The 22,811-nt window shown below is 43.7% G+C and overlaps 1 protein-coding gene across 2 annotated transcripts; it reads right to left on the reverse strand.

Moving 5' to 3' along the window:
- Positions 1-852: 852 nt before the first annotated feature.
- Positions 853-21,439, reverse strand: LOC115182581 (tudor domain-containing protein 3-like). 2 transcript variants are annotated; one of them, XM_029744113.1, is made up of 8 exons: positions 20,958-21,439; positions 19,226-19,310; positions 17,906-17,971; positions 12,168-12,370; positions 5,769-5,910; positions 2,615-2,686; positions 1,434-1,583; positions 853-1,171 (listed from the first exon to the last, which is right to left on the reverse strand). In XM_029744113.1, the coding sequence occupies exons 1-8, from the start codon at positions 20,993-20,995 to the stop codon at positions 920-922; spliced, it is 1,008 nt and encodes a 335-aa protein (XP_029599973.1). In that variant the 5' UTR covers positions 20,996-21,439; the 3' UTR covers positions 853-919. The 2 variants fall into 2 exon arrangements, with proteins under 2 accessions (XP_029599973.1, XP_029599974.1); XM_029744114.1 differs by having other exon boundaries at positions 12,168-12,328; positions 20,958-21,436.
- Between the last annotated feature and the right edge of the window lie 1,372 nt (positions 21,440-22,811).

Consider the following 22,811-nt stretch of genomic DNA (forward strand, 5'->3'; position numbering starts at 1 on the left):
CTCTGTCTCCTCTCCCCTCCACCTCCCCCCTCCACCTCTCCTCCTCTCCCCACCCTTCCCCTCCTGTCTCCTCTCCCCTCCACCTCCCCCCTCCACCTCTCCTCCTCTCCCCACCCTTCCCCTCCTGTCTCCTCTCCCCTCCACCTCCCCCCTCCACCTCTCCTCCTCTCCCCTCCCTCCTCTCCCCTCCCCCTCCCTCCTCTCCCCTCCCGTCAAGACGCACTGAGGTGGAAACATAGCCCATGTCCCAGATGGCATTCTATTCCCTACTTGCAAAACTAGTGCACTATAGAGGGAATAGGGTCACAAGTAGTGCACTATATAGGGAATAGGGTCTAAAGTAGTGCACTATAGAGGGAATAGGGTGTAAAGTAGTGCAGTATATAGGGAACAGGGTGTAAAGTAGTGCACTATATAGGGAATAGGGTGTAAAGTAGTGCACTATATAGGGAACATGGTGCTCTTTGGGAGACAGCCTAATGGGGGAAGGGAGGGTCTACATTACACAGCTGAATGGAATACTAGTGTGGTTGTTGTTGAGGCCTGTCCAGTCCCACACCGTCTAAAACCAATGAGACTCCCCAACATTATTTCACAATCACACCACAAAGGACCCTAAACCATCCTCTGACTCTGACACCAAAACGCCCAATAAAAACCAAAATCAGAGACATTTTTACTGCAAGCCAGGAATCTAGATGAAACAAACGAACGAATGAATTAAACTGACTTGTTGTTGATGTGAAGCCTAGACAGGTCAAACCCACAACCAGAAAGCCAAGGCATATTTTCCCAGAATTATTCTCCTGACCACAAAGATCTCAAACATCTTCAATTAAAACTGAAGGGGGGGGGGGGGGGGGTTTAGACAGAGGGTAAGAGACCCACCCGCCTATACAGAGCTAAGGGAAACACTGGGTCAAAAGGTCAAAGCCCTCACCAGCTCGCGGTAATTTCCTAGTTCCCGGTAGTTTGGTTGTTCCCGGTAACTCCCGAGCTCTCTGTAGTTTCCTTCTGGTCGGCTGGACTCCTCCGTCCTCTCCGTCCTCTCCTCTCGTCTCTGCCGGTACGAGTCCCTGTCTCCTCGATCTCCTCGTCGGTAGCTGTCTCGGCTGCCTGTATTAACCAGGTTTCCCCCAGCATTGCCTCCGCCGCCAAACGTCCGAGTTCCCTTCAGAAGAGGTCGAGAGGTTGTTTTCCCCCGACAGACAGACAAAGTCTCTTCCTGGACTAAACAACTGTTTGAAATGGAGAATGTAGACCTAATCTGTGTCTGGGAAACTGGCCCTTAACATACAACAAGCCAGTAGGAACAGGACCAACTCACACAGTGGGACACGGACAGAGCCTAACAGACACGGGTGATCCAGTTACTTTAGCGACGACAACAGGGGTAAAACCACACACACACACACACACACACACACACACACCTCTTTGTTCTTGGCGACCTCAGCGATGGCTGCTAGCCTCTGCTTCTCAAACTCTTCGTTCTCGTCAGCTGTTTTCACCACACTGGTGCTGACCAGGGTTTTCCTGGTGTCCAGCTCTCTAGAGTCCACCTCTTCATTCCTCACACACTTCTGAGGAGCACAGAGAGAACAGAATTTCATCACTCTGATTGGTTAGTCAACGGAGAGAGAATCAGTCTGATTGGTTAGTCAACAGAGAGAGAATCAGTCTGATTGGTTAGTCAACAGAGAGAGAATCAGTCTGATTGGTTAGTCAACAGAGAGAGAATCAGTCTGATTGGTTAGTCAACAGAGAGAGAATCAGTCTGATTGGTTAGTCAACAGAGAGAGAATCAGTCGATTGGTTAGTCAACAGAGAGAGGAGACTCAGTCTGATTGGTTAGTCAACAGAGAGAGAATCAGTCTGATTGGTTAGTCAACAGAGAGAGAATCAGTCTGATTGGTTAGTCAACATAGAGAATCAGTCTGATTGGTTAGTCAACAGAGAGAGAATCAGTCTGATTGGTTAGTCAACAGAGAGAGAATCAGTCTGATTGGTTAGTCAACAGAGAGAGAATCAGTCTGATTGGTTAGTCAACAGAGAGAGAATCAGTCTGCTTGGTTAGTCAACAGAGAGAATCAGTCTGATTGGTTAGTCAACAGAGAGAGAATCAGTCTGATTGGTTAGTCAACAGAGAGAGAATCAGTCTGATTGGTTAGTCAACAGAGAGAGAATCAGTCTGATTGATTAGTCAACAGAGAGAGATTCAGTCTGATTGGTTAGTCAACAGAGAGAGAATCAGTCTGCTTGGTTAGTCAACAGAGAGAATCAGTCTGATTGGTTAGTCAACAGAGAGAATCAGTCTGATTGGTTAGTCAACAGAGAGAGAATCAGTCTGATTGGTTAGTCAACAGAGAGAGAATCAGTCTGATTGGTTAGTCAACAGAGAGAGAATCAGTCTGATTGGTTAGTCAACAGAGAGAGAATCAGTCTGATTGGTTAGTCAACGGAGAGAGAATCAGTCTGATTGGTTAGTCAACAGAGAGAATCAGTCTGATTGGTTAGTCAACAGAGAGAGAATCAGTCTGATTGGTTAATCAACAGAGAGAGAATCAGTGTGATTGGCTGTGTGTGGAACTAGTTAAATATTGGCAGGTCATACCTGTCCGAAGGGCACAAAGGGAGGGGCTCCACCTTCCCTTCCGATGTTACTCCTGCTGTGTTTGGCCAAGCTCTGGAGGTCAAAGGTGAGAAGAGGAGGGGAATTTAGTAAGCCCTTTAGTGCATATATCTATACATTCTTAATTCCATTCCTTTATTTAGATGTGTGTGTATATGTTGTGAATTTAGATTTGTGTGTATTGTGTATATATGTTGTGAAATTAGATTTGTGTGTATTGTGTATATGTTGTGAATTTAGATTTGTGTGTATTGGGTAGTTGTGAATTTGTTAGATATTACTGCACTGTAGGAGCTAGAAACACAAGCATTTTTCTACACTCACAATAACATCTGCTAAACACGTGTATGTGACCAATAACATCTGCTAAACACGTGTATGTGACCAATAACATCTGCTAAACACGTGTATGTGACCAATAACATCTGCTAAACACGTGTATGTGACCAAACATCTGCTAAACACGTTGTATGTGACCAATAACATCTGCTAAACACGTGTATGTGACCAATAACATCTGCTAAACACGTGTATGTGACCAATAACATCTGCTAAACACGTGTACGTGACCAATAACATCTGCTAAACACGTGTACGTGACCAATAACATCTGCTAAACACGTGTACGTGACCAATAACATCTGCTAAACACGTGTACGTGACCAATAACATCTGCTAAACACGTGTATGTGACCAATAACATCTGCCTAAACACGTGCTATGTGACCAATAACATCTGCTAACCACGTGATGTGACCAATAAACATCTGCTAAACACGTGTATATGTGACAATAACATCTGCTAAACAGGTATGTGACCAATAACATCTGCTAAAACGCCTAGTATGTGACCAATAACATCTGCTAAACACGTGTATGTGACCAATAACATCTGCTAAACACGTGGTATGTGACCAATACAATCTGCTAAACACGTGTATGTGACAATAACATCTGCTAAACACGTGTATGTGACCAATAACCATCTGCTAAAACACGGTATGTGACCAATAACATCTGCTAAACACGTGTATGTGACCCCAATAACATCTGCTAAACACGTGTATGTGACCAATAACATCTGGTAAACACGTTGTATGTGACCAATAACATCTGCTAAACACGTGTACGTGACCAATAACATCTGCTAAACACGTGTATGTGACCAATAACATCTGCTAAACACGTGTATGTGACCAATAACATCTGCTAAACACGTGTATGTGACCAATAACATCTGCTAAACACGTGTATGTGACCAATAACATCTGCTAAACACGTGTATGTGACCAATAACATCTGCTAAACACGTGGTATGTGACCAATAACATCTGCTAAACGTGATTGTGACCAATAAATCTGCTAAACACGTGTATGTGACCAATAACATCTGCTAAACACGTGTATGTGACCAATAACATCTGCTAAACACGTGTATGTGACCAATAACATCTGCTAAACACGTGTATGTGACCAATAACATCTGCTAAACACGTGTATGTGACCAATAACATCTGCTAAACACGTGTATGTGACCAATAACATCTGCTAAACACGTGTATGTGACCAATAACATCTGCTAAACACGTGTATGTGACCAATAACATCTGCTAAACACGTGTATGTGACCAATAACATCTGCTAAACACGTGTATGTGACCAATAACATCTGCTAAACACGTGTATGTGACCAATAACATCTGCTAAACACGTGCATGTGACCAATAACATCTGCTAAACACGTGCATGTGACCAATAACATCTGCTAAACACGTGTATGTGACCAATAACATCTGCTAAACACGTGTATGTGACCAATAACATCTGCTAAACACGTGTATGTGACCAATAACATCTGCTAAACACGTGTATGTGACCAATAACATCTGCTAAACACGTGTATGTGACCAATAACATCTGCTAAACACGTGTATGTGACCAATAACATCTGCTAAACACGTGTATGTGACCAATAACATCTGCTAAACACGTGTATGTGACCAATAACATCTGCTAATCACGTGTATGTGACCAATAACATCTGCTAAACACGTGTATGTGACCAATAACATCTGCTAATCACGTGTATGTGACCAATAACATCTGCTAAACACGTGTATGTGACCAATAACATCTGCTAAACACGTGTATGTGACCAATAACATCTGCTAAACACGTGTATGTGACCAATAACATCTGCTAAACACGTGTATGTGACCAATACAATTAGATTTGATTTTTTTGTTTTTACCTTTTATTTTAGTAACAAAATATTTAAGAGTACAGATTATTGTATGGGACAATATACAAACGTTTTTGAGAAAGATAATATATATATTTTTTTAAATGTAATTGAATAAATGTGTTTATTGGTCTCTTTTCATTTTGATAACAGATAAAATGTAATGAATTGAAGGTTATTTGCTGACGTAAAAATCTAAAAACGCCCTTTAGAACGCCCTGTAGAGCGCCCTGTAGAACGCCCTGTAGAACGCCCTGTAGAACGCCCTTTAGAACGCCCTGTAGAACGCCCTTTAGAACGCCCTTTAGAACGCCCTGTAGAACGCCCTTTAGAACGCCCTTTAGAACGCCCTGTAGAACGCCCTGTAGAACGCCCTTTAGAACGCCCTTTAGAACGCCCTTTAGAACGCCCTTTAGAACGCCCTGTAGAACGCCCTGTAGAACGCCCTTTAGAACGCCCTGTAGAACGCCCTGTAGAACGCCCTGTAGAACGCCCTTTAGAGCGCCCTGTAGAACGCCCTTTAGAGCGCCCTGTAGAACGCCCTGTAGAACGCCCTGTAGAACGCCCTTTAGAGCGCCCTTTAGAACGCCCTTTAGAACACCCTTCAGTACGCCCTTCAGTACGCCCTTTAGAACACCCTTTAGAACACCCTTTAGAACACCCTTTAGAACACCCTTTTTCATGGTCCTTTGAACCAGATAGGATGAACAGCTGTCCAGTAACAGCGTAATAAACACTATCATTTGAGGCGCAGGCTCTCTATTTCCCCGTATACTATAAAGAGTCTAGTGCACTACTTTTGAAGTGCATGCCCTATGTAGGGAATAAGGAACTGTTTGGAACACAGCCACAGAGACGGTCTGCTGTAAAACGAAGGGTAAAACTCCTCCTTACCCTTTGCAGTTCCCATTTCTCCATCATGTGGTCGACCTCCCCTCCGAGGACGGATATCTTGGAGTCGTCCAGAAGCAGAATGCCATTCTTCACCTGGACCGTACCAAGGATCTTCACCTTGGTTCCTGGAGGGGTGTCCAGGCTAAAAAAAACACAATACAGGGGGTGAATTAGGGAGGCCAGAGGACAGCTCCACAGAGAACCCATTTTGTATTATATGGAGAGCTCTAAGTAGATCAAATCAATTCAGAGGTTAAGGAAGCTTAAACCAATGCCAAAACAAACAAACAAACAAACAAGGAGATTATAATAAACATGGAACATGTTGACAGTTACATTTAATACAGATTGGCTACAGCGAAGGAACGGAAGCACAGATCATATGTTAACCTAATATTGGACAGGACAACAACAACAGGGAGATTGATAAACAATAGATTTCTACCTCTGTAACGACGACATAAACAACAGACAGAACAAACAGTGTATTGATATGAAAGCAGTTTTGGCCCAGCTTTAATTAGAAAAGAAAATCACAAATCATCCCGATTCATTTTCCCTCCTAAAACACTTCATCCAGCCGGCTATGCCTGTGGTGGCTACTGTCCAACAGGGCTAGCCATGCCAAAAGAACAGCTTAGCTTACGTTACCCACAAACCTCTGCCCTCCGTCCTGTCCGACCATGCCCTATACAGACCACTCTTCTAAATGACACGCTGCGTTGCAGCAGGGTGGTGAGACTAGCGAGACTAGGGATTGTGTCCTAAAATAGCACAGTTGTGTCATTTAGTGGTCTGGATAGGGCATGGCCTGTGGTCAAAAGTAGTGCACTATATAGAGAATAGGGAGCCAAATTGGGACATACCCTAGGAATAATCCCGTCCCCGGTCCAGGCCGATTCTCATTTTAAATTAACAGCCCTGTTCTGATCACCACCAGCTCTGAGCCCCCGGTCCGCGTCCCAAACGGGATCCTATTCCCTATGTAGTGCACTACTTTTGCCCAGGGCCCTATAGGGAATAAGGTACCATTTGGAATTCAGCCCCTAGTCCTCTCATTAAAAAGCACAGGGACTTAGAGGGATGTCCAGCTGCTGATGCAGCAATTAGGGATTTCACTTCCAGCCCAATGACCCTGTAGGTCTCAAACGGCAGCCTTTCCCCCTATATAGGACATCATGTTTGACACGAGACCCCCCCCCCCCCCAATAGGGCAAGTAGTAGTGCACTACACAGGCAATAGGAAGCCATTTGGGACAGCATGGCGCTAGCTGGGGCTGGAGCAGGGTCCTCTCTCAGGGTACTGCTTCATAACGACCCTGTGGAACGGAGCTGTACGCCGTTACAAACTAACCTCTTTCTGTTTCCTTCTATCCATCCTCTCATCCATCTCCTTCTGTTTCCTTTTCTCCCTCCCTCCCTCTCCCTCCCTCCCTCCCTCCCTCCCTCCCTCCCTCCCTCCCTCCCTCTCTCCCTCCCTCCCTCCACTATCAGAGCTAGCTGATGTCAACAGAACAGACACTAGTTACTGTTGTCATTATAAAAGGGTTGTACTGTTCTCTCCTCATGGATAGATTCTGGGCAAGCTCTCCTCTCCGTCCCAAATGGGACCCTATTCCCTTTGTAGTGCACTGCTTTTTTTGTTGACCAGAGTCCATAGATAATAGGGAAGCATGTGGGACTCAGCGCTCCTCTCCGGCCACTCCACCTGTAGGGGCTGGCTGGTAGCCACGGCAGCCGTCGCCGCGGACGCTGCTTGGATGGAGTTGTAATTAAGGAAACGGATTGGTAGCGGATCAGCCACCGACCAGTGGAAATTGCGAGGGAGGAGAAGAAAGCGAGAGATGGAGACCGGGGGAGGGAGGGAGGGAGGGAGGGAGGGAGGGAGGGAGGGAGGGAGGGAGGGAGGGAGGGAGGGAGGGAGGGAGTTCAGAAAGTCACCAACATCTCTCTGTGCTTCCATTCCAAAAGTAAGATGAGTATTTTGATTGAATATTAGGATCCAGCTACGATACTGGCTGATTGGTAGACAGGACTGAAGCAGCATCAGTCTACAGGTCTATATAGTCAACAGGATGTGATTTGTAGACAGGACTGAAGCAGCATCAGTCTATAGGTCTATATAGTCAACAGGAGGTGATTTGTAGACAGGACTGAAGCAGCATCAGTCTACAGGTCTATATAGTCAACAGGATGTGATTTGTAGACAGGAGTGAAGCAGCATCAGTCTATAGGTCTATATAGTCAACAGGAGGTGATTTGTAGACAGGACTGAAGCAGCATCAGTCTACAGGTCTATATAGTCAACAGGAAGTGATTTGTAGACAGGAGTGAAGCAGCATCAGTCTACAGGTCTATATAGTCAACAGGAAGTGATTTGAACTGTATCCACTTCTAAATGATAATTCATAATGGATAACAACAATGTGTCACCAAGTCCACACGAATGACTGACAGTTGCTTTCTTCAGTCATTTTTATACGTTTACATGAGGTACACATTCAGAGTACTAACATATTTTGGGGGAAATCAACTGAAAGGTCATAAAATGCCATTTCCTTACAAAATAAATATAAAACAGCCCTGTCTAACAAGGTGGGGGGGAGGAATCTACTAAGCTATATGGAATTGTTTTATAAAGGTCATAAAATGGCATTTCTTTACTAAGCTACATAGAATTCTTTTAAAAGGTCATACAAAGGATCATTTAGCTATTTGATTTAGAATTTTAAGACCCCCCTTGAAGTATAAAAAAGATATGTTTTTGATGAAAAATTGTATTTGGCCTTACGGCTATTAGACAATAGAAAGGCATTGAATAACAGATTCACTACATGGAACAGATAAACCCCCCCAAAAAATCATAAGGAAGTTTGTCCTATATCTGAGAGATATAAGAAAGATCAGGAAACTATTTATATTTTCTGGGACATGTATTTTACCTCTTATTGTTGGCACTAAACTATCTCCATATATCTTCCCATTCATTTTTTAAACTCGTTTCCCGGGGTCCTTCAAACGAGTCTTGTGAGGCTTGTTGGTGTCCGAGAGCAAAACAACCCACAAGTACATGTTCCTGAGAGTCTCACCTTTCCACAGGGGGGTCATATTAATGTGTAGCCCAAACTGTTCGGACAGAAGTTGGCAGATCGGCGGAACCGACTTCAGAAAAGTCCCGAGTGGCTTGTGGGGGTCGTAGAGCAAAAAACGGAGAAAACCACGGTGTTCCTGAGAGTCTCATCTGTAGGCCAAACCATCTCATCTGTACGCCAAACCATCTCATCTGTACGCCAAACCATCTCATCTGTACGCCAAACCATCTCATCTGTACGCCAAACCATCTCATCTGTACGCCAAACCATCTCATCTGTACGCCAAACCATCTCATCTGTACGCCAAACCATCTCATCTGTACGCCAAACCATCTCATCTGTACGCCAAACCATCTCATCTGTACGCCAAACCATCTCATCTGTACGCCAAACCATTCGGACGCTACAGACGTGTTTCGTGACAAGACTGATTTTCGGGATGTCTCTCATAGTCTGACAAACACCGCTCTAGCTCTGCCACCCGCAGACGTGCGACATCATCGACTGATACGATGGATTGAGACGCATCCAAAAAGCAACAAAAAAAACATCTCCAGCATAAACTGACAGATTTTGATTGGGGGAGTTTTATATAGGGGGTTATAGGGGGTTAAAGAGGACGGATTCGCTGTGATATTGTATGCAGTGATGGGGGAGTTTTATATAGGGGGTTATAGGGGGGTTAAAGAGGAAGGATTCGCTGTGATATTGTATGCAGTGATGGGGGAGTTTTATATAGGGGGTTATAGGGGGTTAAAGAGGAAGGATTCGCTGTGATATTGTATGCAGTGATGGGGGAGTTTTATATAGGGGGTTATAGGGGGGTTAAAGAGGACGGATTCGCTGTGATATTGTATGCAGTGATGGGGGAGTTTTATATAGGGGGTTATAGGGGGTTAAAGGAGAAGGATTCACTGTGATATTGTATGCAGTGTTCATACCTTCATACCACATATACACCTGAATAACCACGCAGCTAAGAAACACAGAGAAGGGCCTCCTCCTGCTCTGATACATCCCTTCTCTCAACCAATTAACACGGTTGGAAGAAACCATTGTTTATTTGTTTTTTTAAAGAAGAAGTGAACGCCAATCAAGTGGCTGGCTTCATTCTAAAGCCTCCGTGATCTGAAGCCTCCTTTGTACTTCTGAAAAAGGAAGACGTGTTATTTCATCAGCCTGTTAGATCGAGGCTTGCATCCCAAATGGCCTTCTATTCCTTCCATAGGGCACTACTTTAGACAAGGACCCATAGGGAGACCCATAGGGAGGACCCATAGGGAGACCCATAGGGAGGACCCATAGGGAGACCCATAGGGAGGCCCATAGGGAGACCCATAGGGAGACCCATAGGGAGACCCATAGGGAGGCCCATAGGGAGGCCCATAGGGAGGCCCATAGGGAGACCCATAGGGAGACCCATAGGGAGGACCCATAGGGAGGACCCATAGGGAGACCCATAGGGAGGACCCATAGGGAGGACCCATAGGGAGACCCACAGGGAGGACCCATAGGGAGACCCACAGGGAGACCCACAGGGAGACCCACAGGGAGGACCCATAGGGAGGACCCACAGGGAGACCCATAGGGAGACCCATAGGGAGGACCCATAGGGAGACCCATAGAGACCCATAGGGAGACCCATAGGGAGACCCATAGGGAGGACCCATAGGGAGACCCATAGGGAGGACCCATAGGGAGGACCCATAGGGAGACCCATAGGGAGACCACAACCCTGACGTTGCAAGCTCCATGCTCTACCAACTGAGCCACACGGGACTGCCAGGCCAATTATTCCAATCTAGGAGTAATTCATTGATAACCAGATATTCCATGATGGAAGGCCCTATCTAGGAGTAATTAATTGATGACCAGATATTCAGATGGAAGGCCCTATCTAGGAGTAATTAATTGATGACCAGATATTCCATGATGGAAGGCCCTATCTAGGAGTAATTCATTGATGACCAGATATTCCATGATGGAAGGCCCTATCTAGGAGTAATTCATTGATGACCAGATATTCAGATGAAGGCCCTATCTAGGAGTAATGTTGTCTAAAAACCAATTTTTGCTTAGTCATTATGGGGTAATGCGTGTCGATTGATCAGGGGAAAAATGTTTTTTTAATCCATTTTAGAATAAGGCTGTAACGTAACAAAATGTGGAAAAAGTCAAGAGGTCTGAATACTTTCTGAATGCACTGTACATATATTTGTTTGTTTTCCTCCGTTCCTGGCACCGTACGGTACTTTTTCTTGGCGGTAAATTCCTCGTACGCTGGAATGCAGGAGATTTCAGCAGTCCAGAAAACCAAATGATTTACTAGGTGTTGGCTCTGTGCCTTTTGGAGAAGAAGCGGGTAGCCTTTTGATGCTAACGCGCTACTATGTTCCAACTGGAGTGATGGTGATGACCCGAGAGAGAGTTTCAGTAGCTCATCTTGTTCCTATGGCCGTACGCATCAAATATCTCCGAGTAGCAGTGCTGATCTAGGGTCAGGTCACCCCTGTCTATTTACTCTTATTCATGGTGATTTAAAAGACAAAACTCATCTGAACTCAGCACCCCTACTCTAAGAAGACTGATACAAAATTACCTCTGAGCTTAGCCTGGTCTTTAAAAAGTAGCTGATCTCCACCTGATCAATCAAACAGATTCGCCTGGTGTTTAAAAAGTAGTTGTTCTCTACCTGATCTGGGACAGGTGTTTGAACCAGTAGTTGTTCTCTACCTGATCTGGGACAGGTGTTTGAACCAGTAGTTGTTCTCTACCTGATCTGGGACAGGTGTTTGAACCAGTAGTTGTTCTCTACCTGATCTGGGACAGGTGTTTGAACCAGTAGTTGTTCTCTACCTGATCTGGGACAGGTGTTTGAACCAGTAGTTGTTCTCTACCTGATCTGGGACAGGTGTTTGAACCAATAGTTGTTCTCTACCTGATCTGGGACAGGTGTTTGAACCAATAGTTGTTCTCTACCTGATCTGGGACAGGTGTTTGAACCAGTAGTTGTTCTCTACCCGATCTGGGATAGGTGTTTGAAACAGTAGTTGTTCTCTACCTGATCTGAGACAGGTGTTTGAACCAGTAGTTGTTCTCTACCTGATCTGGGACAGGTGTTTGAACCAGTAGTTGTTCTCTACCTGATCTGGGACAGGTGTTTGAACCAGTAGTTGTTCTCTACCTGATCTGGGACAGGTTATTGAACCAGTAGTTGTTCTCTACCTGATCTGAGACAGGTGTTTGAACCAGTAGTTGTTCTCTACCTGATCTGGGACAGGTGTTTGAACCAGTAGTTGTTCTCTACCTGATCTGGGACAGGTGTTTGAACTCGAGGCCCACAGCGTTGGTGTGTCCGTCTGTCATCTGCAGCCGCAGCATCCTGGGGGCTCCCTGAGACTCCTCATTGTCCTTGGGAGCCGACGCGTTCCTCACCTTCTGAACCTGCAGCACACACGGACCCTCCAACTGATGGTGGGAATGGGTAGGGCAAGACGAAAGACAACGGTCCTGTTAATTAGGGCACACTGTTAGCAAAAAATATTTTACAGCCAGAGAGTGAGTTAAGGGTCCGTATTCATTAGGCACCAAACGGATCAAAACAGACAAAGCGAGAGGGGACCTGAACTTGTCCAATAAGAAATGTAATGTTTTTGTTTTTACGGTGCAAAACATTTGTTTTGCTACGGTGTGTCCTAACGCCAGGGTTTGTTGCAGTAAAGATATCAGCCTTGTAAGCACTAACTGACAAACAACCTCACCAGATGGTCCCAGCTTCAATAACTGCTCCTCTGGGATGAATAAAGTGTATTGAATTGAGCTACCCTCGCCATCTCCTCGCTCAAATTGACCTTACTGCTTTTACAGTTGAAGTGGGAAGTTTACATACACTTAGGTTGGAGTCATTAAAACTTGTTTTTCAACCACTCCACACATTTCTTGTTAACAAACTATCGTTTTGGCAAGTCGGTTAGGACATCTACTTTGTGCATGACAAGTAATTTTTCCAACAATTGTTTACAGGCAGATTATTTCACTTATAATTCACTGTATCACAATTCTAGTGGGTCAGAAGTTTACATACACTAAGTTGACTGTGCCTTTAAACAGCTTGGGAAATTCCAGAAAATGATGTCATGGCTTTAGAAGCTTCTGATAGGCTAATTGACATAATTTGAGTCAATTGGAGGTGAACCTGTGGATGTATTTCAAGGCCTACCTTCAAACTCAGTGCCTCTTTGCTTGACATCATGGGAAAATCAAAAGATAGCCAAGACCTCAGAAAAATAATTGTAGACCTGCACAAGTCTGGTTCATCCTTGGGAGCAATTTCCAAAACGCCTAAAGATACCACGTTAATCTGTACAAACAATAGTACGCAAGTATAAACACCATGGGACCACGCAGCCGTCATACCGCTCAGGAAGGAGACGCGTTCTGTCTCCTAGAGATGAACGTTCTTCGGTGCGAAAAGTGCAAACCAATCCCAGAACAACAACAAAGGACCTTGTGAAAATTCTGGAGGAAACAGGTACAAAAGTATCTATATCCACAGTAAAACGAGTCCTATATCGACATAACCTGAAAGTCCGCTCAGCAAGGAAGAAGCGACTGCTCCAAAACCACCATAAAAAAGCCAGACTACGGTTTGCAACTGCACATAGGGACAAAGATTGTACTTTTTGGAGAAATGTCCTCTGGTCTGATGAAAGGAGGGAGGAGGGACTGGTGCACTTCACAAAATAGATGGCATCATGAGGTAGGAAAATTATGTGGATATATTGAAGCAACATCTCAAGACATCAGTCAGGAAGTTAAAGCTTGATCGCAAAGGGGTCTTCCAAATGGACAATGACCCCAAGCATATTTCCAAAGTTGTGGCAAAATGGCTTAAGGACAACAAAGTCAAGGTATTGGAGTGGCCATCACAAAGTCCTGACCTCAATCATATAGAAAATCTGTGGGCAGAACTGACAAAGCATGTGGGAGCAAGGAGGCCTACAAACCTGACTCAGTTACACCAGCTCTGTCAGGAGGAATGGGCCAAAATTCACCCAACTTATTGTGGGAAGCTTGCGGAAGGCTACCCGAAACGTTTGACCCAAGTTAAACAATTTAAATGCAATGCTACCAAATACTAATTGAGTGTATGTACACTTCTGACCCACTGGGAATGTGATGAAAGAAATAAAAGCTGAAAAATTATTCTCTCTACTATTATTCTGACATTTCACATTCTTAAAATAAAGTGGTGATCCTAACTGACCTCGACAGGGAATTTTTGCTAGGATTAAATGTCAGGAATTGTGAAAAACGGAGTTTGCAATGTATTTGGCTAAGGTGTATGTGAACTTCTGACTTGCCCTTCCTTAATGCTTAAGTACTGGACCTTCCTTAATGCTTAAGTAACAGACCTTCCTTAATAATGCTTATGTACTGGGTCTTCCTTAATGCTTATGTACCTGACCTTCCTTAATGCTTATGTACCTGACCTTCCTTAACTTCTTTGGGATAGGGGGCAGTATTTTCACGGCCGGATAAAAAACGTACCTGATTTAATCTGGTTACTACTCCTGCCCAGAAACTAGAATATGCATATAATTAGTTGATTTGGATAGAAAACACTCTAAAGTTTCTAAAACTGTTTGAATGGTGTCTGTGAGTATAACAGAACTCATATGGCAGGCCAAAACCTGAGAAGATTACAAACAGGAAGTGCCCTGTCTGACAATTTGTTGTCCTTCTGTTGCATCTCTATCGACATTACAGCATCTGTGCTGTAACGTGACGCTTTCTAAGGCTTCCATTGGCTCTCTAAAGCAGCCAGAAAGTGGAATGGGGTGTCTGCTGTCTCTGGTCAAAGTACAGCAGCTCTGTTTGTGAGTGGTCAGCCTGGGGACAGTGAGACTGGAGATGTGCGTTCACAAGACTTTTTCTTTTTCTTTCAGCCTTTGAATGAATACAACGTTGCCCGGTTGGAATATTATCGTTATTTTATGAGAAAAATAGCATAAAAATTTATTTTAAACAGCGTTTGACATGCTTCTAAGTACGGTAATGGAATATTTTGACATTTTTTGTCACAAAATGCGCTCGCGCGTCACCATTCAGATAGTGACCTGAACGCACGAACAAAACGGCGGTATTTGGATATAACTATGGATTATTTGGAACCAAAACAACATGTTGAAGTAGAAGTCCTGGGAGTGCATTCTGACGAAGAACAGCAAAGGTAATCCAATTTTTCTAATAGTAATTCTGAGTTTAGTGAGCCCCAAACTTGGTGGGAGTCAAATTAGCTAGCCTGTGATGGCCGAGCTATGTACTCAGAATATTGCAAAATGTGCTTTCGCCGAAAAGCTATTTTAAAATCCGACATAGCGATTGCATAAAGGAGTTCTGTAATTATCATGAGTAATTTAGTAAATTCACCGGAAGTTTTCGGTGGGTATGCTAGTTCTGAACATCACATGCTAATGTAAAAAGCTGGTTTTTGATATAAATATGAACTTGATTGAACAAAACATGCATGTATTGTATAACATAATGTCCTAGGAGTGTCATCTGATGAAGATCATCAAAGGTTAGTGCTGCATTTAGCTGTGGTTTGGGTTTATGTGACATATATGCTTGCTTGGAAAATGGCTGTGTGATTATTTGTGTCTATGTACTCTCCAAACATAATCTAATGTTTTGCTTTCGCTGTAAAGCCTTTTTGAAATCGGACGTGGTTAGATTAACGAGAGTCTTATCTTTAAAATGGTGTAAAATAGTTGATTGTTTGAGAAAATCTAATTGCGGTATTTTAGTTGGTTTTGTATTTGGCGCCGTGCGATGCCATTGGCTGTTGGCTAGGGGTTCCGCAGGCGGAACGTCTGTCCTCAACAGGTCAATGCTTATGTACCGTTAAACAGTGTGTTTGTTCTTCAGTTCCATGCTGTAAACAGAGAAGCGGCAACTAAAGGACCATAAAGAAATACAACTAGTCAGATGGGTCTTCTTTTAACGAACGGCTCTGGTTCTGGTTCCCTCCTTTACATTCAACTGGAGGTTTACACGTTCCAATTAAAATAGTTTCTCTCCAAGAGCTGGCATTCTACGCCATATTCAATCACCTCTTTGTAAATGCAGTACATATTAATTGCAGTCTAGTGATAACCTACTCTGGGAAAAGAGCCAGGCAAAAAAAAATGTTATAACTTAATGCAGACAGACTGAGAAATTCTGAATTACCAGTATTGATGGCGCTTCCCCTGTTAGACTAATGCAGAGTGAGAGTTGTACTTACCTGAAAGGAGTGCAATATCTTATACAGAGCTTTAGGAGGACCGTGGGTTATTAGCTCTCTGAGCTTTAGGAGGACCGTGGGTTATTAGCTCTCTGAGCTGTAGGAGGACCGTGGGTTATTAGCTCTCTGAGCTGTAGGAGGACCGTGGGTTATTAGCTCTCTGAGCTGTAGGAGGACCGTGGGTTATTAGCTCTCTGAGCTTTAGGAGGACCGTGGGTTATTAGCTCTCTGAGCTTTAGGAGGACCGTGGGTTATTAGCTCTCTGAGCTATAGGAGGTCCGTGGGTTATTAGCTCTCTGAGCTGTAGGAGGACCGTGGGTTATTAGCTCTCTGAGCTTTAGGAGGACCGTGGGTTATTCGCTCTCTGAGCTTTAGGAGGACCGTGAGTTATTAGCTCTCTGAGCTTTAGGAGGACCGTGGGTTATTAGCTCTCTGAGCTTTAGGAGGACCGTGGGTTATTCGCTCTCTGAGCTTTAGGAGGACCGTGGGTTATTAGCTCTCTGAGCTGTAGGAGGACCGTGGGTTATTAGCTCTCTGAGCTTTAGGAGGACCGTGGGTTATTAGCTCTCTGAGCTGTAGGAGGACCGTGGGTTATTAGCTCTCTGAGCTGTAGGAGGACCGTGGGTTATTAGCTCTCTGAGCTGTAGGAGGACCGTGGGTTATTAGCTCTCTGAGCTGTAGGAGGACCGTGGGTTATTAGCTCTCTGAGCTGTAGGAGGACCGTGGGTTATTAGCTCTCTGAGCTGTAGGAGGACCGTGGGTTATTAGCTCTGAGCTTTAGGAGGACCGTGGGTTATTAGCTCTCTGAGCTTTAGGAGGACCGTGGGTTATTAGCTCTCTGAGCTATAGGAGGTCCGTGGGTTATTAGCTCTCTGAGCTGTAGGAGGACCGTGGGTTATTAGCTCTCTGAGCTTTAGGAGGACCGTGGGTTATTCGCTCTCTGAGCTTTAGGAGGACCGTGAGTTATTAGCTCTCTGAGCTTTAGGAGGACCGTGGGTTATTAGCTCTCTGAGCTTTAGGAGGACCGTGGGTTATTCGCTCTCTGAGCTTTAGGAGGACCGTGGGTTATTAGCTCTCTGAGCTGTAGGAGGACCGTGGGTTATTAGCTCTCTGAGCTTTAGGAGGACCGTGGGTTATTAGCTCTCTGAGCTGTAGGAGGACCGTGGGTTATTAGCTCTCTGAGCTGTAGGAGGACCGTGGGTTATTAGCTCTCTGAGCTGTAGGAGGACCGTGGGTTATTAGCTCTCTGAGCTTTAGGAGGACTGTGGGTTATTTGCAAACATACAAATTAATTAATTAATTATCTCCTTCGTCATCATCTGTGGCATTTTCTCAGTTGAACTCAATGCAACTCCCCATGGCTGAAGGAAGGAATGAAGGCATTTTAAAGCTGGTGTGACAGAGACATCTAGTGGCCCTTGGAAGTAGTGCAGTTCTGTATTTCTGAAATGTGCACAGGACAGTGTAACCAACAGGGTATCAAACCCGGGTCAGGTGCATGTTGTTTTCAAGGCTGAGATAAATAGCCCACTGAGCTAAGGCCTCGGAATTAGCTTCCTAAGTTGCCATGTGTCTTCAGCATGGTTACTCACCATAGCAGTCTAGCTTGACTAACCTCCATCCACCGAATATTACACAGTCGTGTTTGTTCTAACTTTGTTTTTGTTCTGTATTGAATCATTATGATAGAAACTGTCAAAGATCCTCTGACCCTTTGGCGTACACACATCTGTGCTAATACACACACAACGCCTCACCTTCTCCACCCGGCCACTGTTGATGTCTGCAGGGAGAAACTTCCTGCCAATAGGCCTCAGGTCACTCTGTAGAGATAGTCACAGAGACAGGGGGGGGGATAAGCAATACTTTCCCAACCAACATATTAGGCTGACAATGAGATTACCTGTAAACCTCGAGAAACATCATTGAAAGCAATGTAGAGAAACCTGTTTTGAAAGCACTGGCAAATATTGCCTGCATCCTGATTCTCCACACGTCTCCCAAAGTAGGCATGATCACACTCCCAGTCATGGACTTCAACAACTATTGGATTGGTGTTGGTCTGATTAATCAGGTTGTAATATACAATGAATTGGTATAGACGGCCAGACGTGTGCAAATGTTCCTTACAAGCCAGAATGTTTAATACAATTACATTTGAACTTCCTCTCCCCGTTTGTCCCTTCCTCTGCTCGAAACTTTAGACAAAATATACACAGGAAGGTCTTGTTTACCTGACATTGTAGAGAGCCGGTAGGTATGTGGTTTGGTACTGAGGTAAAGTGAGTTTTATATTGGATATTTGGATTTCAATCTTCAAAAAAAAGATTCAGAATGTACCATTTTCATTGTCATGGCATGCTTGGTTCAATAGCTATTGACAGAATATACAATTTTCATTGTCATGGCATGCTTGGTTCAATAGCTATTGACAGAATATACAACTTTCATTGTCATGGCATGCTTGGTTCAATAGCTATTGACGAGAGACTCTGGGCTTTGAGCACACTAAAAATTCACTTAAACAATACTTTCCTGTGGATATTTTGTCTCAAATTTAGAGCAGCGGAAGGACAAACCACACAAACAACCGGTAGAGTAAGTTAACATGCAATTTTAATCAACATTCTGGCTTGTAAAGGAACATTTACAAACATTGTGCACACAAATGTCTCAGGCTGTATATACCAATTAAATGTGTATTACAGCCCGATTATTCAGACTAGATTGTCGTAAGTATTTGGCCGGAGGGACAGGGGAGTGTTCAACTACAAACAAGGGTGGAGAATTGGAATGCAGCCATATTAGGTTGACTTTGATTTACTGACATACCGGCAAAACATTCAATAAGCAATATTCAAAGCAATGTAGAGGAATCCGTTTTGTGGGTCTGACACAAACCTGTTTTTGTAAAGCTTGATTGATTTTGAAATGAGGTGGACTGTAAGCACTTGACAAACAGTCTCTTTTTTCTACTCAAACCCCAGGGGTCAGTTAAATGTACATCTACACAGGTGATGGGAAAACGGTTTTTTTCTGTATACTAGAAGAGAGATGTGAGAATACTAGCTACTTACATTAAGTGCAATGCGAATAATGTAATTAGCTGTGGGTTTCTCAGAAGTGCGTTTCAACTCCTCTACTCCTTCGTCTGTAAGGTACCTGTGTAGGAGGTAAACCAAAAGAAAGGGCGTAACCTGTGTACTGTGGTTAAACAACAACACTCCACATAGCTACAGTGGACAAACACATTGACATTTAAAAAGCTAGCCAGCCAACTCGCATATCACTCCAGTGTACTGAACTAACGTAGCTAACTGACTAGCAGATCAACTTTGAAGATATATTAATAGCTAGCTAGCTACAGTACAGTAATGTAGAGCTAGCTACACCTGTGGTCACGGAGTTGTTTACTAAGCTAGCTAGCTACAGAACAGAATGTAGAGCTAGCTAGCTACAGTAGTTATGTAGAGCTAGCTAGCTACAGTACAGTTATGTAGAGCTAGCTACACCTGTGGTCACGGAGTTGTTTACTAAGCTAGCTAGCTACAGTAGTTATGTAGAGCTAGCTAGCTACAGTACAGTTATGTAGAGCTAGCTAGCTACAGTACAGTTATGTAGAGCTAGCTAGCTACTGTACAGTTATGTAGAGCTAGCTAGCTACAGTAGTTATGTAGAGCTAGCTAGCTACAGTACAGTAATGTAGAGCTAGCTAGCTACAGTACAGTTATGTAGAGCTAGCTACAGTACAGTTATGTAGAGCTAGCTAGCTACAGTACAGTTATGTAGAGCTAGCTAGCTACAGTACAGTTATGTAGAGCTAGCTAGCTACAGTAGTTATGTAGAGCTAGCTAGCTACAGTACAGTAATGTAGAGCTAGCTAGCTACAGTACAGTTATGTAGAGCTAGCTAGCTACAGTACAGTAATGTAGAGCTAGCTAGCTACAGTACAGTTATGTAGAGCTAGCTAGCTACAGTACAGTTATGTAGAGCTAGCTAGCTACACCGGTGGTCACTGAGTTGTTTACTAAGCTAGCTAGCTACAGTAGTTATGTAGAGTTAGCTAGCTACAGTACAGTTATGTAGAGCTAGCTAGCTACAGTAATGTAGAGCTAGCTACACCTGTGGTCACGGAGTTGTTTACTAAGCTAGCTAGCTACAGTAGTTATGTAGAGCTAGCTAGCTACAGTACAGTCATGTAGAGCCAGCTAGCTACAGTACAGTTATGTAGAGCTAGCTAGCTACAGTACAGTTATGTAGAGCTAGCTAGCTACAGTACAGTTATGTAGAGCTAGCTAACTACAGTAATGTAGAGCTAGCTAGCTACAGTACAGTTATGTAGAGCTAGCTAGCTACAGTACAGTTATGTAGAGCTAGCTAGCTACAGTAATGTAGAGCTAGCTAGCTACACGGGTGGTCACGGAGTTGTTTACTAAGCTAGGTAGCTACTTAGCTTCAAATGAGCATACATGGCCTTGTTAGTTAGCGTACCAAAGCTATACATGCTAAAAATAATTGACAGCAATTTGCTAGACCAAATGACACACTTCGCAACATCAACTGCCAAAATAATCATTATTAGCTACTGTTACCAGTTCGTACGCCAGGTATGTAATACCATAGCTAGTTACACATATCTGGCGTACAAACATTTCAGCTACATTAGCACAGGCATCATAGTATGTGAGATCCTAAATCTAACATTAGGTGTTAATTTAGCTAACGTTAACTAGAAAAGCCAAAGCTATGCTAGCAAAGTGAACGTGTAATGTAGCTAGCTAGCTAACACATTAGCCACAAGCTACCCACCAGCCTTCTTTGGTGAGGGCTAAGTTGATTTCAGCCATTTTCTTTAAAATGAAGTATCAAATGCAAATATAGTCGATGAACTATTACATTTGTGGATTATCCATTGTTTTTATCTTTAATAATTAATCCGATAATCAATGGGTTTAGCCGGGATATTTTAGCGTGTGCCGACTAAAACAAATGACCTCGCGTTGGGAGAGACGTCCAAGTTCAATCTGGTAGTTGGCGGCAGAGAGGACGGAAGAAAAACAGCAGCCTCAGTGGCAAAGACGAGCACTACATGTACGGTGCTTCTACCAACCCAATGATCTACTACACTCAGTGGCAAAGACAAGCACTACATGTACGGTGCTTCTACCAACCCAATGATCTACTACACTCAGTGGCAAAGACAAGCACTACATGTACGGTGCTTCTACCAACCCAATGATCTACTACACTCAGTGGCAAAGACAAGCACTACATGTACGGTGCTTCTACCAACCCAATGATCTACTACACTCAGTGGCAAAGACGAGCACTACATGTACGGTGCTTCTACCAACCCAATGATCTACTACACTCAGTGGCAAAGACGAGCACTACATGTACGGTGCTTCTACCAACCCAATGATCTACTACACTCAGTGGCAAAGACAAGCACTACATGTACGGTGCTTCTACCAACCCAATGGTCTACTACACTCAGTGGCAAAGACAAGCACTACATGTACGGTGCTTCTACCAACCCAATGATCTACTACACTCAGTGGCAAAGACAAGCACTACATGTACGGTGCTTCTACCAACCCAATGATCTACTACACTCAGTGGCAAAGACAAGCACTACATGTACGGTGCTTCTACCAACCCAATGATCTACTACACTCAGTGAAATTGGATTCAATTTCAAAATAGTTTTCCCTCTTGCAACTGCAGACCAGGCATACACTCTTAGAACGGTTATGAGCACAAGCAAATGAAGAATTTTCTCTTGGCACTGTCAGCGACTGGTTTTAATGTCTGTGCTCACTGACAGCGAAGAGGTCTGGGGTTGAGTCCCGGTCAGTCTGTACCCAGAATTAGCTACAACGTTCTTCTGCATCATTTAGGTGAACACCTTGCATAGCCTAGTTTAGGAAGTCTAACAGCTGGGCCTATATAACGAAAGAGAAGTTCAGAATAGGGGGTAAAAATGCAGTAGAATGCAAATCCCTGGGGAAGCCAAGCCAGAAAAAAGACAGATTACAACCTATGTGTTGTGATAATTTCGTTGTTTGCTCTATAACCTGTTAGTTCATATGCCTTTATAACCTGTTAGTTCATATGCCTTACCTCTATAACCTGTTAATCCATATGCCTTACCTCTATAACCTGTTAGTTCATATGCCTTGCCTCTATAACCTGTTAGTTCATATGCCTTGCCTCTATAACCTGTTAGTTCATATGCCTTACCTCTATAACCTGTTAGTTCATATGCCTTGCCTCTATAACCTGTTAGTTCATATGCCTTGCCTTTATAACATGTTAGTTCATATGCCTTACCTCTATAATGTGTTAGTTCATATGCCTTGCCCTTATAACCTGTTAGTTCATATGCCTTGCCTCTATAACCTGTTAGTCCATATGCCTTGCCTCTATAACCTGTTAGTTCATATGCCTTGCCTCTATAACCTGTTAGTTCATATGCCTTGCCTTTATAACCTGTTAGTTCATATGCCTTACCTCTATAATGTGTTAGTTCATATGCCTTGCCCTTATAACCTGTTAGTTCATATGCCTTGCCTCTATAACCTGTTAGTTCATATGCCTTGCCTCTATAACCTGTTAGTTCATATGCCTTGCCTCTATAACCTGTTAGTTCATATGCCTTGC

Source organism: Salmo trutta, unplaced genomic scaffold, assembly GCF_901001165.1.
Source record: "Salmo trutta unplaced genomic scaffold, fSalTru1.1, whole genome shotgun sequence".
Lineage (NCBI taxonomy): Eukaryota > Metazoa > Chordata > Actinopteri > Salmoniformes > Salmonidae > Salmo > Salmo trutta.